The following is a 16377-nucleotide window of genomic DNA, read 5'->3' on the forward strand; positions in this document are numbered from 1 at the left end:
CAAACAATAATAATAATAACCACAAATCAAATAATTTAATTAAATAAAAAGTATTAAAATGAAAAAAAAAACATTTTCTTCAGAGGAAAACTGGAAAAATATGTAAAGGCTACTCACAAAACCCATCTCTTGGGCTGTAGTTCATAAAGCAGAAGCCGATGAGCATCAGGACGACGGTCCTCCAGGTCACCTTGCGAAGCAGCTGTAGCAATGAAACACCTTTTCTATGCATCGACGTGAATGCTAGCATTACAGAAGTACCTATAATAAACACAAACCTTGCCAAAGGTTTAAAGACAGCATTACTCTGCAGCACAAAACACATACTGTGCCATTTCACCACAGTTCATCACTAAAAATACAGTATGTGCTTTTGTGACATTATTTGCACTGATTAATCAAAAAGCATCTCTCAATGAAAGATTTTTGCAAGTCAAACTCTAAAGGAATGAGGGGCAGACTGTTTATGCAAAGCTTTTTATGAACAATATTTCTTCTTAAACATTTCCAAACCCACAATTTCAGGTTGATGCTTATTAACTAGGCCTGTATGCATATAAAAATCTGCATTCACTTCATCACGCAAGCCTTTCTTGAAGCAGTCACTGAATATTACAAGCTTTATGTATACTCTCAGAGGAAGAAAGATTAATTGGCATAGGCTAAGCATTATAAACGGTGCCTGGGTTGGAAAAGCCTTAAATCTGAATGCTTCTGAAGCAGATCCAAACCGTTGGACTGAAGTCCCACACTTTTCCATATTAATCTCAAAAATGGAAAGTAATAATTCTCTATCGATTCATTAAGTACATGCTGGCAGCTTACCAAGGCATCACAAGATCAGCAACTGTGAGACCTGTAAAGTACATGGAAAAAGACAGTCATGCACAAGAAAAACACACATCTGGTGCATCTCTTTGCTGGAAAAATGACAGTTTGATTGACACATAGGAAATGCATGATCTTACTGCTGAGAGACGAACATAATTAGTTTTATCCTCATAATCACACTTAACTGCAAACAAATGGTGTCACTCAGCACACGGTAACTGATGATAAAAGATTGTGCGGCCTTAAAAACAATGTTTTCTCATTATTTTTCGATTTTCAGACAGCAAATGATTTATAAACGCTCATGCAGCCATGACAGAGGAGGCCTCACAGTAATATGAAAATCCATCTGCTTTCCCTTATGATCAATACAATTCTGCTGATATGATGAAGAGGCCATTATAAGCCTTAAATTGAGTTCATCTGTGAATACTCCAGGAGATGTGCTTCGTAATAGACCCCCATTAAAATTTAACATGCAACCCTTCTCATCCACGTCCTTTGAGGATGTTCATCCAAAAGTCAGGCTGCAGGTTTGAAGTATAAAACTCCTGCTGAATTAAAGTGTCTCTTTGATGAAGCAGCTCTTTAAATGTAATCATCTGATATTGGTACATGAGTTTTAGTCTGTGAGGATTTATGAGGTAACATTTTGACTTCCCTTTAATAATGGATGTTGTAAATTTGTGGCATTTTTGAAAAAAAAAAAAACTAATTCAGAAAAGTAAAAACCTTTACAGAGGGATGAAATACTACATTTAAAAAAAATTATTTAGAGCCAAATTATTTTCCAGATGACAAATAAGATTGCTCAACAAAGACAGGTGTTCGGAAGCACTTGTGTACTCTGACTGAATAATTCATGGTTTATTTCAAACTAGACAAAAGCAATAAATGACTCAGAGAGGAAGTCGGTTGTGAAGTCGCTTTTAGGAACAATGACAATGTATAACTCATGGATTAACAACAATGTTATGAAGAACTGTTGGACAAATAACTAGGCAGTCATAGGGCTCTATTTTGACGGTCCATGCGCAAAGCGCAAAACGATGGGCGCAAATGCTTTCAGGGCGTGTCAGGAAGCATTTTTGCTAATTTAAGGACGGGAAATCTGCCTTGCGCTTCGGCGCATGGTCTAAAAGGGTTGAGTTTATTTTCTTAATGAGTTATAGGTGTGTTTTAAGAATAAACCAATTAGAGTCTCATCTCCTATTCCCTTTAAGAGTCAGCTGCGTCGCGCCAAGAGCGCATTCGCTATTTACAGGATGCAAAGTAAGTCTAAGTGGAAAAAATGAGCATCTCACTAGCAAACAGTTAACAGTTGACAGTTTATTTAACAGAAAACTGTTAAACAGAGCATCTACTGTGTGAGAATTAGAGATAATGGATCACTTTCACTTTCGCTCTCGGATAGGGAAACCTTTACGCAAAGACATTAATTAGTTTATAAATAAATACTTTTGTTTGTTAAGCGCAAATATTCGTTTCAAAACTATTTCTAAATTCAGTTCTAATTTCCAGCAAACGAATTAATAAATAATAATAATAACAAAATGTGCTCAAAAACCTGAGTTATATCCTAAAACACATGCTGTGCCTCATATGGTCTAAAACCTGACAGGTGGGCAAATCTAAGCTTGTTTTTAATAAAACAAATATAAATATGAATATAATAAATAATACTGCTAATAATACCATTATACAAAAGCAAATTGTTATGAATGAACTGAAAAAGCCTCCCGAGATGAAGAAGACATAAAAGCAGTGGTTTTTCATATTTATATAGGCTAGAAAATAATATGTTTCGTAATATTTTAATCCTTTATATTTATATCTTATATCTATTCTTATTATATCCTATATATATCCTTAATATTTACATTTTTTCATATGTAAAGATATTTGCATATTGCTCTCTTGTGTGTATTAAGCAGTGCGTAAGCGAGGCGCAACTCTGCGCCTGAGTTTAGACCAGGTTTGTTTTGGTCTAATGAAAAATCTATTATGGTTTCTCAAAATAGCAATGCGCCAGCGGTCCGCCTCAGAACGCCTTCCTTTTTAGACCAGAACGCCTATGGACGCACATATGAGCGCTAATGCATTTGCTATTTAAACAGCGTAGCGCAACGCTTCAAAACGACTCTTGCGCCAAGCTTAAACTACCAAAAGACTACTGCGCCACGCCTTGCACCACACTGCGCCGGGTGTATGATAGGGCCCTTAGTGTTTCCAGAAAATTTTGTAATTGTTGGTTGCAACTGTCATTAGACATGTTATGCAGGTTGTGGAGTCATAGCTTATGTTAATTAAACAGTTTGAGATTATGGTGGTAAATAATAAACTTGCTTCACTGTTTTTTTCATTCATAACGAAGCTTTTTCCTCATAAATGCAAAAATGTAAAATCAAATAAAATCAATCATGATTGTTCTATAGTGATCCAACTCTTATCCTTTTGATTAGCCTTGTTTCTTTTGGGTTGTGCAGTTTAATTCACAGAATTTCTAAAATAAAAAGCATGTTGTACACTGAAAACTTGCACTTTTTTTGTCACTTCTTTATTTTCCTAATTTAAAAAAAAAAAAAAATGTTTACAGATAGATATTTTTCTGTTCCCACAACTCTGTGGCTAGTTATTTTAAAAAATATAAAGAGCTGTTTCAATATAATGTTAACATACAGTATACTTCCTCTGTCAATTTATGTTTTGAGATTTTACTGCAAATGTCACATCCATAACGGTGGAATTGCTCATATACTATTCATTTTTGGATGAACGATCCCTTTAATGAGAGGTTTTGCTTTGAACAACAGGTTGCATTTAAGCCATAAGCTATAGTTTCAAATTGCATTGCTGTTTGCAAATATTTGTCGTAGCTATGGATTCAGGAAGCACAGAATTTCTGAATTATGTTGGTAATAACTGAACTCGTGACCTTTGTTGGTTAATGATGCATCAGGGAAAAGCACCCATAAACAATTCACTGAGTAATGACAGCATTGGCGGCTTAACTATCATTGTGTGACGCATAGTTGGAGACACTAACTAGATGAAACCAACCTGTGTCACACATCCTGTATATTAGAATCGGTTATAACTATCACCAGTGACGTCAAACAGATGGTGGAGTGAGAGTTTCTGCTAATTAAGTGTCTTGAAATCTAAATAATCTCAGTTTATTGCTTTAAATAACAACATCACATCTAAAGCATGCTTTGCTATTTTTGTTCTATTTTATTTTGCTTTATTATGTGTGTTCCTTTGCATCAAGGGTGCACAAATGTGCTCTAATATCTTAAATTAAAAGAGCAAAAAGAATGAAAGATACAGATTACTTATTTTACTCCAGTGCATGGTCTAAGTCCATGCATCATTAAGGTGACCAATGTGCAGTTTTTCTAGTGACAGTCCCATATTTCATTCTCTATTTTTAGCGGGAAGTGCTTTGTTTTACAGGCCTGTTTTGGATGTACATGTATTATGTGCTTATCATAGCTATACATAAACAGGGAATTAAATAGTTGCTATTCCTAAACCTAAAATCCTAAAATCCTAACCTTAACCCATGCTGTTAATGCAAGTACATTTTAAGTACTCATATTGCGAAAAACAAATGCAATATTTTGGTCTCCTGTCTTATTACAAAAAATAACACTTTGTCCAGTATTTCTTCTTTACAAAAATTTTATCATAGCTGAGCACTAGTATAGTATTTCATCCTGTGAAAATAGTTTAATCAATGGTAGTCATTAGTCATAGAATCATGTCATTGCATATTTTGAATTATAAAAAGTGTCAATACAATGTCCACAAGTGAAAATAAACATGGAGCAACTTGCTATAGTTTATTACAACAAGGTACAAACATGACTAATAAGGAAGATAAGGTATGTTGAAAGAAATGTTACCACTAAATCTATCACTAAATTTAGCTTGTAAACATTTACCTCAAAAACATTTAGTATCCATAACAGTTAGCAAAAGTTCATAGGAACTACAGATATTACACATCCCTGTTTATTCAATATTCAATTTGAATAATGCTTAAAAGAAGGTTATTACTAAATCATTAATGATTCAGTTGATGATTCAGACCTCTCATTTCAGAATCACTTGTTTAAGACTGGCTGACAAAACTGCTCCTACAGATGCACACAAAGTTCTCCGGCCTAGATTTAAATTATGATTTGCAATTTCTGGTCAAAATGCAGTCAGTCTAATGGCATTATAGATTCCTATATAAAATGTTTAAAAACTTATCAAATATGTTCATCAGTCAGCAAAATAACTCACCATTCCATGGTGCATGTTGGAAAAACCAGTAACCACCTCCTCCATAATTCACAAACACCATCACAGTCAGGGAAAATCTGGAGTAAAAATACAGGAGTAAAGATATTGTCCAAAAATATTATTACACCAATGTTAAACCTATAATGATGCTTAAAGAGATAGTTCACATAAAATGTATTCATTATTTTTCTCATCCTCCTGTAGTTTTGAACCTAAGTAAGAAAATATTTTGAAGAAAGCTGGAAATCAGAAACCACTGACATTCATGAAAGAGAAGAAAATACTATGATAGTCAATGCTCACATTTTTCAAGCTTTCTCTAAAATGCCGTATTTCGTGTTTAATAGAAGAAAGAAACCCATGAAGGTTCAATACACGAGGAGGAGAAAATTATGACAGTATTTTTATCCTTTTAATAAACGTTCAAGTTGTTCAAAATAATTTATGTTTTGCTTAAAATTGTTATATTAGTTATTTTATTTAATAAAATTCATTAAATTGATTAAAAGTAACAACAATAAAGACATTTTTAGTGTTTCAAAAGATTACAATTTTTAAAAAAATGCATCACAGCTGTTCTAAACACTTAAATATCTAAATACTAAAGAAATAACTGTTGAGCGGCACGGTGGCTCAGTGGTTAGCACTGACTCCTCAAAGCAAGAAGGTCACTGGTCCGAGTCTCGGCTGGCCAGTTGTTGTTTCTGTTTGGACTTTGCATGTTCTCCCAGTGTTGGTGTGGGTTTCCTCCTGATGCTTCGATTTCCCCAGCAGTCCAAAGACATGCGCTATAGGTGAACTGAATAATCTAAATTGGCCATAGTGTATGACTGTGTGTGTAAATGCAAGAGTGTATGTGTGTTTCTCAGAAATAGGTTGCTGCTGGAAGGGCATCCGCTGTGTAAAACATATGCTGGAATAGTTAGCGGTTCATTCAACTCTGATGAACCCTGAAAAATAAGGTGACCCCTGATAAATAAGGGACAAAGACACAATAAAATGAATGAATGAATGACTTCCAAAAACCCAGCTTTGCCATCACAGGAATAAATTACACTTGATTATATTAAAACAGTAATAATATTTCATAACATCCCTCTTTTTTACTGTATGTTTAAAAAGAGATAAATTCCTTTACCCAAAAACTTGGGCAGAATGTCCAAACAGACAAAGAATGTTTTGTTTGTTTAAACGGTACGTTTTTTCATCAGTATTATGGATCATAAGACCCGAGGGTGTGGCGTTTGTTTTATACATCAGAGCCGAAATGCTGTGTAAGGTAATGCAACCTAAGCATTATGAATCACTCAGGAAATGAACGGTTGTCCTCTGAATCGCCTCACCCAGAAGTGCTGACTAAAGCCCTGCGCTGTAATTTATTGTAGACGTGTAAGTTAGCGAAAGGAAGCCAGGCTGCAACTTATTGTGCGTGATGGAACACTACATTGAATTAGCAGCAGCAGCAGGAAATGCTTTGAAAACGCATGTTCCCTCTATGTGGCATAAATACACCCGTGGACACAAAATTGATTTTTGTGATCGGACCCAGAAACAACATCTCCACTATTAAACTGACAACACTTGCATCCGGGTGTTAAAGTGAATACACTCCGGTTTCATTGCATAAAAACACACTGAGAATCCAAAGCACAGTACAGACCATCAGATAAACTTCAGTGTATCTAAAGCATCTAAATTTTTCCTGGGCAAATTCAATTAAGAGATCAGAACAGAGACCATTACTGCTCCTTTTAGGCCTAACCTGCTGATACGAGATTTTAATCACATGCCATCCGCTAAAGAGAGCTATTAAAGTAAGCATGCCTTTGTCTTTCTTGTCTCTCTCTCTTTCTCTCTCACACACTTTGCGACTGCATCCATTAGTGTCCATAGTAACAAAGACAAAGGTTAAGTCGTTTTCAAGATGAGACCACAGAGCAATGTTTGCAGTATAGTACGTTTTAGGCCATAATTTTAATTAAAAACACCTCAGTGTTCGGGAAGCTTTCGATCACTTAAAGCTTTTTATTGCTTTAAGGCAAGACACATCAGGTGAATAGAATAAAAAAGGAACTAATAGTTTTCACTATTCTTCACTGGTTGATTTATTTCATTAGGAATTGCAAAATGAAATTACATTCCAAATTTTAAAGGGATAGTTCACTCAAAAATAAAAATGTACCCATAATATACTCACCCTTAAGTGGTTCCAAATCTTTATGCATTTCTTTATTCTATTGAATATCAAAGAAGATATTTTGAAGAAAACTGAAAACTTGCAACCTCCTCAACCTAACCTTAAACAACACTTGATACTTACGGACAGGTGTGTTTAATATGGGTTGGAACTGAAGTCTGCAGGGGTTGTTGCTAGATCGGATACAGTTGCGGCCGAAAGTTAACAAGAATTATTTATATTATTTATTAAATTTCCAGTTTATTGTATTTTATTAATGTCTATACCCACCCCAACCCCAACCATCACAGTAATGTAAAAACAGTAGTTGTACCGAGTATTATTTATGCTATCTATTAAATCACCCAATAAATTGTATTTTTTAACGTCTACTCCCACCTCAACCCTAACCCACCCATCACAGTACTGTAAAAATATTAATTATTGTCATACAGTGTCATAAAAAAATGCTGCTATATTGATGTGCATATCGCACTTCCAGCCAGCCGTGTATCCAATCTAGACTTTACGGTCTGCAGGAAGGTAGATCACCCCTGCTGTAACTATTGACTTCCATAGTAAAAAAAAACCAAAATACTATGGAAGCAAATGGTTACAGGTTTTCAGCTTTCTTCAAATGAACTCTCTTTGTGTTCAACCAAAGAAACTCATCAAGCACTAAAAAAAGTAAAGCGTAAGTAAATGATGACAGAATTTTCATTTTTGTGTGAACTATCTCTTTAAGGAATGTGTTTAAATATGAAAATTAGGTGTTGTTTAATTAAATAAGCATTACTTTGCATACACATCTAACAAAAAAATGTGAACATTAGATAAAATTAGGTTCAAAAGTCCTCTTTTTTGACATTCATTCATTTTCCTTTGGCCTAGTCCCTTTATTCATCTGGGGTCGCCACAGCGGAATGAACCGCCAACTTATCCAGCATATGTTTTATACAGCACATGTCCTCCCAGCTGCAACCCAGTACTGGGAAATATTCATATACACTCATTCACGCACATACACTACGGCCAATTTAGTTTATGCAATTCACCCATAGTGCATGGCTGCATCCGAAACCGCATACTTCCATACTATATAGTATGCTAAAATCAGTATGCAAGCTGAGTAGTATGTCCGAATTCATAGAATTCGAAAATCAGTAGGCGAGAAGTACCCGGATGACTAACTACTTCCGGCGTGATTCTGAAGTGCGCATCCCATGCATGCTGCGCTATCCCATAATGCCCCCTGAGAGAATTCATGAATGGAAGTGAGGCGACGCAACTGACGCAGGTAGGTCACGTGACCATGACAAAATGGCGGATGTAGTACGTCCAAATTCCATTCATACTTTTCACATTCATACTGTATAGAGCGTACTTTTTTAACGGCCGAGTAGTACGTTTAAATTCAAATGCAGTACCTACTGAGTAGTAGGCGGTTTCGGACGCAGCCCATGTCTTTGGACTGTGAGGGAAACTGGAGCGCCCAGAGGAAACCCATGCAAACACTGGGAGAACATGCACAGAAATGCCAACTGACCCAGCTGGGACTCGAACCAGCAACCTTCTTGCTGTAAGGCAACAGTGCTAAAAACTGAGCCACCGTGTTGTTGTTTTTTTTACATAGAGGATTTTGGAAATCTCTTTTTATGACTTCATAATTCACAGCCAGAGTAAAAGTAATTTGCACAATCTGATGTGGAATAAAACATGATCTATAAGGTAAATTATGTAGGAACATTTCCCTCTCAAATAAATAAAAACTGCAATGTTATTAGTGTTGTTGAAATGCACATTTATAGCTCAACGCTGAGAGAAGGAAAAACTCATTTTGAGAAAACGGCCTTCTGTACTGTACTCTAACTGAAATCTACAGACACTAATAACTAAAGTGTGTCTAAAATTAACAACTTTTTTTTTGGCATTTTTTCAATATAACACTTTATGAAAACCCTAAAATAATCTATAAGTAATCCAAAAAATACATTAAAACTACTGTATATGTTTTTTTGTATTGCCTCTCATTATCAATTGTTGTCAACAAGCGAAAAACACATTTTGGCAGCAAATCCAAGTGAGTATTTATCATTGTCATTTTATCCTCGAGCAGCTCTCTGTGTTCCCTGAGTGAGCAAATTTGTGATTTATATAGACTGCAGTTTTCACTGTAAGACTGTAAGAGATATCACAGCTGGTAAATATTAAATCCTTAATTATGACAAATATTTGAAATGAATTGGCATGACTTGCTGCAGGAGTGTGATAGGGCATTATTGTTTTCTATTTTAAAGAAATCATCAACAACAAAACAAAGACAGTTATAAAGAGTACAGTTGTACTTTGCCAAATGTCTGTTTAGGAAAATATAGCCTGTATTTGGTCAATACTGTACATTTTGAAGTATAATTCAAGTTAAAGATTAACTTCTCAAAAAGCCCCAACGCTAAACTGAGGGAAAAAAAGAGATATGAATATTTCATTCATTCATTCATTCATTCATTCATTCATTCATTCATTCATTCATTCATTCATTCATTTTCTTTTCAGCTAAGTCCCTTTATTAATCCGGGGTCGCCACAGCAGAATGAACATCCATACACACTCATACACAGAAACGCCAACTGACCCAGCCGAGGCCTGAACCAGCAACCTTCTTGCTGTGAGGCGACAGTACTGCGCCACTGCGTCGCCCATGAATTGAATATTTATACTTGCCAAATGGCAAATGTACACTTATAAAATTACTTTTGCTGCTTGTTTATACTACTTAAACAGCATAAAATGAATTAAAGCAACACAATTTGTAAGTTTTTTGTGGGGACAACTTAATTGTTTTAACCACTTAAATTTGTAAAAATGATTATGTTAACTTAATCGGTTGGTGTTAGGACAACATGAAGAAATTGTGTGAAACCAAGCTATTTTTACAGAGTGAATAAAAAAAATTTTGTTCAAACAGATGGCCGGTAACTTTTAATTTTGTAATGCCTGAGAATGGCATAAGATTTAGCACGAGTGTCAAATAACAATGACAGTACTGTATTTATAAAAATACAGAATGTGATTCACAACAATTAATTTTCCTTCGGCTTAGTCTCTATTTCAGAGGTCGCCACAGCAGAATGAACCGCCAACTATTGCAGCATATGCTTTACGCAGTGGATGCCCATCAAGCCACAACCCAGTATTGGGAATCACCCATACACACTCATTCACACATACACACACTATAGACAATTTAGTTTTCTTTGTGGGCTGTGGGGGAAATCGGAGCACCCGGAGGAAACCCACGCCAACATAGGAAGAACAAGCAAACCCCACACAGAAATGCCAACTGACCCAGCTGGGACTCGAACCAGCGACCTTCTTGCTGTGAGGTGACAGTGCCTAACTTTAAGCCTCTGTGCCACCCAGATTCACAACATTACAAAAGATTATAGTAAAAAGTGAGGATTTCATTTAAACAAAATCAGCTTGCATTAAACTAATGAAAAGTGACAGTAAATACAGATACAGAGCTTCAAAAAATAGATTTCGATTTCAAAATGAGCGGTTTATTTGTGCTTTCTATTAACATGATTTTTTTTTTTTAAATAACATTGGTACAAAGATTTTAGGAGTGTTTAAGAAGTAATAATGAGCACAAATTTAGCTTAAAGGTGCAGTAGGTGATTGTCTTCAGAAACAGTTTTTGTGGTGCTGGTTAAAAGTCTCTTCACATTGCAATAGTAATGATTGAAGTAAATGATTTAAATGTATTTATATATTCTGGGTAAGGCATGAAACTAAAACATATTCATCCAATTAAAAATTGTTAGACCGATAATTCCCATAATTCTGATAAGAAGGCCAAACTGTCTGTCAACAATTGTAGATTTGTTACAATTAGATCTACACACCAGCCATATTAACAAACGCTGAATCAAAACTTTTTAAAACCCTGAATCAGTATTGGAGTTACTTTAGCTTGCTGGAGAAAGGATGACACTATGGCTGAAATATTTCTTTTAGACAGGTAATGTTCTGTTTTAAAACTATTTTAGTCATGCAAAGCTGATGTAGATTTTAATGTTTTACAAATGGGTTATATGCACAGAAGTGTTGTTCAGTCACTGAAATCTCCTGGCGAAAGATTGATGTGACTATTTTCAATTTCATAATCGAATTTTTACTGCACCAATAATGTAGATTTCTTTTTAGTTTAACAACAAAACATAGGTAAATAGCTCTATGCTGCCTATAGCCTGCTTTACAGAGCTGAAGTTTGTATATTCACATTGGTTCATTTTTAAACAATGACAACCTGTGATGAGTTCCCTATATTGTTTACCAAGCTACTCTGAATATTCAGTCTGAAATACCATGTAAGTATGGTTTAGTAATAAGTGTAATTCCTGCAACCACTAAGCATACATTCAAGAGTTCACACTTAGATATTGCTTGACAACTGTTAGCAGGTTTGGCATGCTGTCCCGGGAGAGAACCCTGAGCTTGGAGATAGTTAAGCCCAGGGCTCGCGCCAGGTCCACAGAGCATGTGAGGGGAGTACGAGATCAGGTGGTTCTCGAAAGCCATGCTTTTTTAAAGGAGGAGAAAGGGGTGGATGGGGGGTTTCTTCGGAAAACGAAGATAAGGGAGTAAATCTCGCTAGGCTACTTATAGTGAGTTACGATAGATCTGATTGGCTAACTAATGAGTGTAGATGGGAGGCCAGCTGCAGTCAATCATATCACGTGCTCCTCCCGAAATTAGTTTGAAAAACTTTACGTATTCGCTTTAGGAGAAAGCGCATGAGAGAGTAAGACCAGCGATCCTTGCATGCATGAAATATTGCACATATGACAAGTTTTGCTTGCTACACAACTGAAAACGTGCTTGATATAATACAGTTTTTAGTTCGGAATTGTAGTAAAGTACTATAAAGCTTTCTAACTGGCGAATGACATAATCTAGTAGGTCTCTATCTTTAACGTGTGCGTTCGTGATTTCAAGAGGCGTGGCTTTGGATGGCAGGCGAGAGAATGTTTTTCAAACATATTATGCTAACCAGTAAGCATTTAGTCAGATCACCTACTGCACCTTTAATAAAACTATTTTTTTATATAAATTTTATATTTAACATAAAATTTTATATATTTAATTGAATGTTTTAAATAAACTATTTATTTATATAAATAATTGTGTATAAAATGTATTAATTTTATTTATCTTATTGTATATAGAGCTCTGATGGGAACTTCTTATTGGGATTAATAAAGTCAACAAACAAACAAACCAACAAATTATTAAAATAAAGGAGGTCAATAACATGACTTGGAACAGCAGAACACTATAGAAACTAATGACAAAATATATCATAAATTAAACTGAAGAGCATAAATGTTTCTGTTTTCCATGCACAAAACAAAATGGTCACATTTTGAAGTACATTCCTTGTTAACGTAACTTATCGCAAACCCACCGACGTCAATTTGTAATCACAAATATGAGGAAACTGGCTCCAGGCTTTTAGAAGGCGAGATTAAAAAAGCAAGCCTTTTTATAAAATTAAAATGCAAACAAACTATACAGTATTACTATACATCACTTTGATGGCATCTGATAAATTAAGGGCGCTGTTCTTCAGCTCTGAGGATGAAAAAAAAAATGTAGCCGCAACAATTTCACCAAAGCGGTGGGCAGATGACAGATGCTTCTGTCTTCAGTGAAAAGTTTTGACTCGGTGCTGGACAGGCCATATTTCATGTTCTACAGCAAGGGAGTTGCAACACTACAGGCTTGATATTCTCACTGAGAGCCACTGACATTATTAAGTTCCACCTATAGCCAAATCACAGATCCCTTGTGTAATTTGCACAGTGTTGATTTTGTTTTGGACCTGCAATAACTGCAAAAGCTCTTGTGAAATATTGTGCATTTGCTGCACAATCCAATAATACCTTGGCGTCATGAATCAACGGAGCCGACAAGCCAGCTGTGATGTCATCCTCTGAGTCTATATGTATGACATGATGTCTATATCATATTCAAATAAAGCCCTCCACTGCCAGATCACATAATACTTAGGCTGAAACGAAGGAAACAAAGAAGCAAAGTCTCTTCAGCCATGCTGATAAAACCATTAGGCTTAACAAGGAAATGGACTATTTCATGTCCAAGAGCAAAAGCAGGTGTGGACTGAGAGGAACATCTGTTTTTATAAGCACTGTGGTTTGCAAGGAATATCGTCTTCAATTTAAATGGAGTATTTATGAATTAGGTTTTAAGTAAGTGGGCATTTGCATGAATCTTTATGCATTTTGGCGATTCATTTATATGACAAAGAGTTTAAAAAAGATAATTTTGGAAGATTTCTGAAAACAATACTGTTATTGTCACTGTTTTATTGTTGTTGTATAGATGCTACAAGCGCTACAGCTGAAGCCCCAGTCAGATCATACAATTTTTATTGTTGGTTACGAAAGTCACCATGTCAGATTACATGATTTTTATTATCTGTTATGAAAGTCACTATGTAAGATCATACCATCTTTATTGTCAGTTACGAAAGTCACCATTTCAGATCACACGATTTTTATTGTCAGTTACGAAAGTCACCATGTCAGATCATACGATTTTTATTGTCGGTTACGAAAGTCACTAAGTCAGATTATACGATTTTTATTGTCCGTTACGAAAGTCACCATGTCAGATCACACGATTTTTATTGTCAGTTACGAAAGTCACCATGTCAGATCATACGATTTTTATTGTCGGTTACGAAAGTCACTAAGTCAGATTATACGATTTTTATTGTCCGTTACGAAAGTCACCATGTCAGATCATACGATTTTTATAGTCGGTTACGGAAGTCACCAAGTCAGATCATACGATTTTTATTGTCGGTTACGAAAGTCACCATGTCAGATCATACAATTTTATTGTTGGTTACGAAAGTCACCAAGTCAGATCATACGATTTTTATTGTCGGTTACGAAAGTCACCAAGTCAGATCATATGATTTTTATTGTCGGTTACGAAAGTCACCAAGTCAGATCATATGATTTTTATTGTCGGTTACGAAAGTCACCAAGTCAGATCATATGATTTTTATTGTCGGTTACGAAAGTCACCAAGTCAGATCATACGATTTTTATTGTCGGTTACAAAAGTCCCCATGTCAGATCATACTATTTTATTGTCGGTTACGAAAGTCACCATATCAGATTATGCGATTTTTTTCTTGATAAAATCTTGACTTGCTGTGGGACTACACGTTCCTTTATGGTCAGTTGTCCCATGATGTCTACGACAAGCGTTATTTTCCAAAGCAGTCACAAGTGTTGCTATAACAATATTTCTTATCTCAATTTCATCATTTTTTAAATCATATTTCAATCTTAACACTGATGCTTGCAGACAACTAATAACTACATTATTTAAGTGCAATTATTATGACATGAATAGGATCAAACTTATGATTCCTTTTTATTATTAAGATATTTTCTTTGAAATCTAAATGTATATTGTCCTGCCAGGGTCGCTTATTAAACAATCCCTCGCCTGAACTTGCTGCAAGTGAGACGCAAAAAAATGAAAGCACATAAGCAGCAGCAAGAAAAAATCAGATGCTCAAGACATAGTCTTTAAAATAATGACATATTAAAAAATTAGCAAATATATAACTAAAATTGGTAATACAATCACAGGAAAGCATTCATTAAATGCTTATTTTCCTCAGAGTGAAACAAATCATCCACCCGTATAGTTGAGTAGTGGAGGGGCGCAAACAAGTACCACCTCAGAAAAAATTGTCTCTCCAAGTACCACCATAATGACTGGTATTGAAATACATGGTAGGCCTAAATAAGTGGCTACAGCTCTCCACAGTTTACAAACATGGCAGATAAAATCTTATTATTACCAAAATGTATTATTGTCAGCCACTTTAAACATAATAAATAGTTTGAACAATAACACACTTACAGGTATAAAATAAAGATAAATAAAATGTTAACGTTTAAATTAAACGTTTAAATTAATGGGTGGACCCCACACGGGCCAGCCCATGTGGGCCCCACGCGGCCCAGCCCAGGTGGACCCCACGAGGGCCAGCCCAGGTGGGCCCTACACGAGCAAGGCCATGAGGGCCCCACAAGGGCCAACCCAGGTGGGCTCCACGCGGGCAAGCCCATGTGGGCCCCCACTTTAAATAATAATAAGATAGTTGAGTCTACTGTTATGCACAAGCACTTTTAAAATGCACCATCTTTTTCTATTTCTAAGTTTGTAAAGTAACATTTCATGTAAGGATTTAAAGGTACCATATAGTCCATCGAGTCCATATGTCAAATTGCTCTCTGATATCTACATAGTAGGTTGGTGGCTTGGGTAAGATCAAACATAGGTATAAAAACATAGGAATTACTTCAAGAATAAAAAGCTCAGTTTTGACCAAACTTAAAACGTTTGTAAATATTAATGATCTCTGCTCTGATGCTTCCATTACTCGTGTCAGTGCCTGTTCTCTCTCTCCCAAACAGTGTGATGTGCTCAGAAATATACAATCATCATACTTCGTTTGTCAATAAATATTTGAAAAAACTGAGAAGATTTTTAACAATATTTCAACTGAAGCGGTAGAGGGATTTAATTTAGTTAGGAGTGTATGTGCTAGGTTTATGTAACCAGAGTATGCACCTAAATTATAATTATACTTGACAAAAGAGAATGCATTTTGAAGCTTTGTCGTATATTAAAACACATTGATATCAACCTTATGAGGTCTTTCTTTCACTCAAGAACTAGTAAGAAAGTAGTACTGTAAGTAAGAGCTGAGTGATATGACATGATGCATAAAAGTGCATCAAATACAGCAGTTTAAATTCAGTTTTTTGACTCTTTGGAAACACATGAAACAAATTTCACAATATACACATTAAACCAGTGGTCCCCAACCTTTTTGTCACTGCAGACTGGTATGTGCTTGACAATCTTAGCACGCCATCCTGAAGATCAGTCAACTAGGTGCAGTGGTGTAAAGTAACTAATTACAAATACTCAAATTACTGTAATTAATTACTTTTTCTTAG

General features: G+C 35.5%; 1 protein-coding gene across 20 annotated transcripts in view; it reads right to left on the reverse strand.

Moving 5' to 3' along the window:
• si:dkey-192p21.6 overlaps positions 1-16377 on the reverse strand; it is an 87078-nt gene that overhangs the window by 43043 nt on the left and 27658 nt on the right. For 18 of the 20 annotated variants that reach the window (XM_073919786.1, XM_073919783.1, XM_009307340.3 and 15 more), the window contains 3 exons: positions 5125-5201; positions 826-856; positions 118-278 (listed from right to left, as the gene is read on the reverse strand). In XM_073919786.1, the coding sequence (XP_073775887.1) occupies positions 118-278; positions 826-856; positions 5125-5201 (269 nt within the window). Of the gene's footprint in view, positions 1-117; positions 279-825; positions 857-5124; positions 5202-16377 lie in introns of those variants that run through there. The other 2 variants (XM_073919793.1, NM_001145587.1) reach the window with 2 other exon arrangements.

Source organism: Danio rerio, chromosome 13 (assembly GCF_049306965.1).
Source record: "Danio rerio strain Tuebingen ecotype United States chromosome 13, GRCz12tu, whole genome shotgun sequence".
In the NCBI taxonomy this organism is placed as follows: domain Eukaryota; kingdom Metazoa; phylum Chordata; class Actinopteri; order Cypriniformes; family Danionidae; genus Danio; species Danio rerio.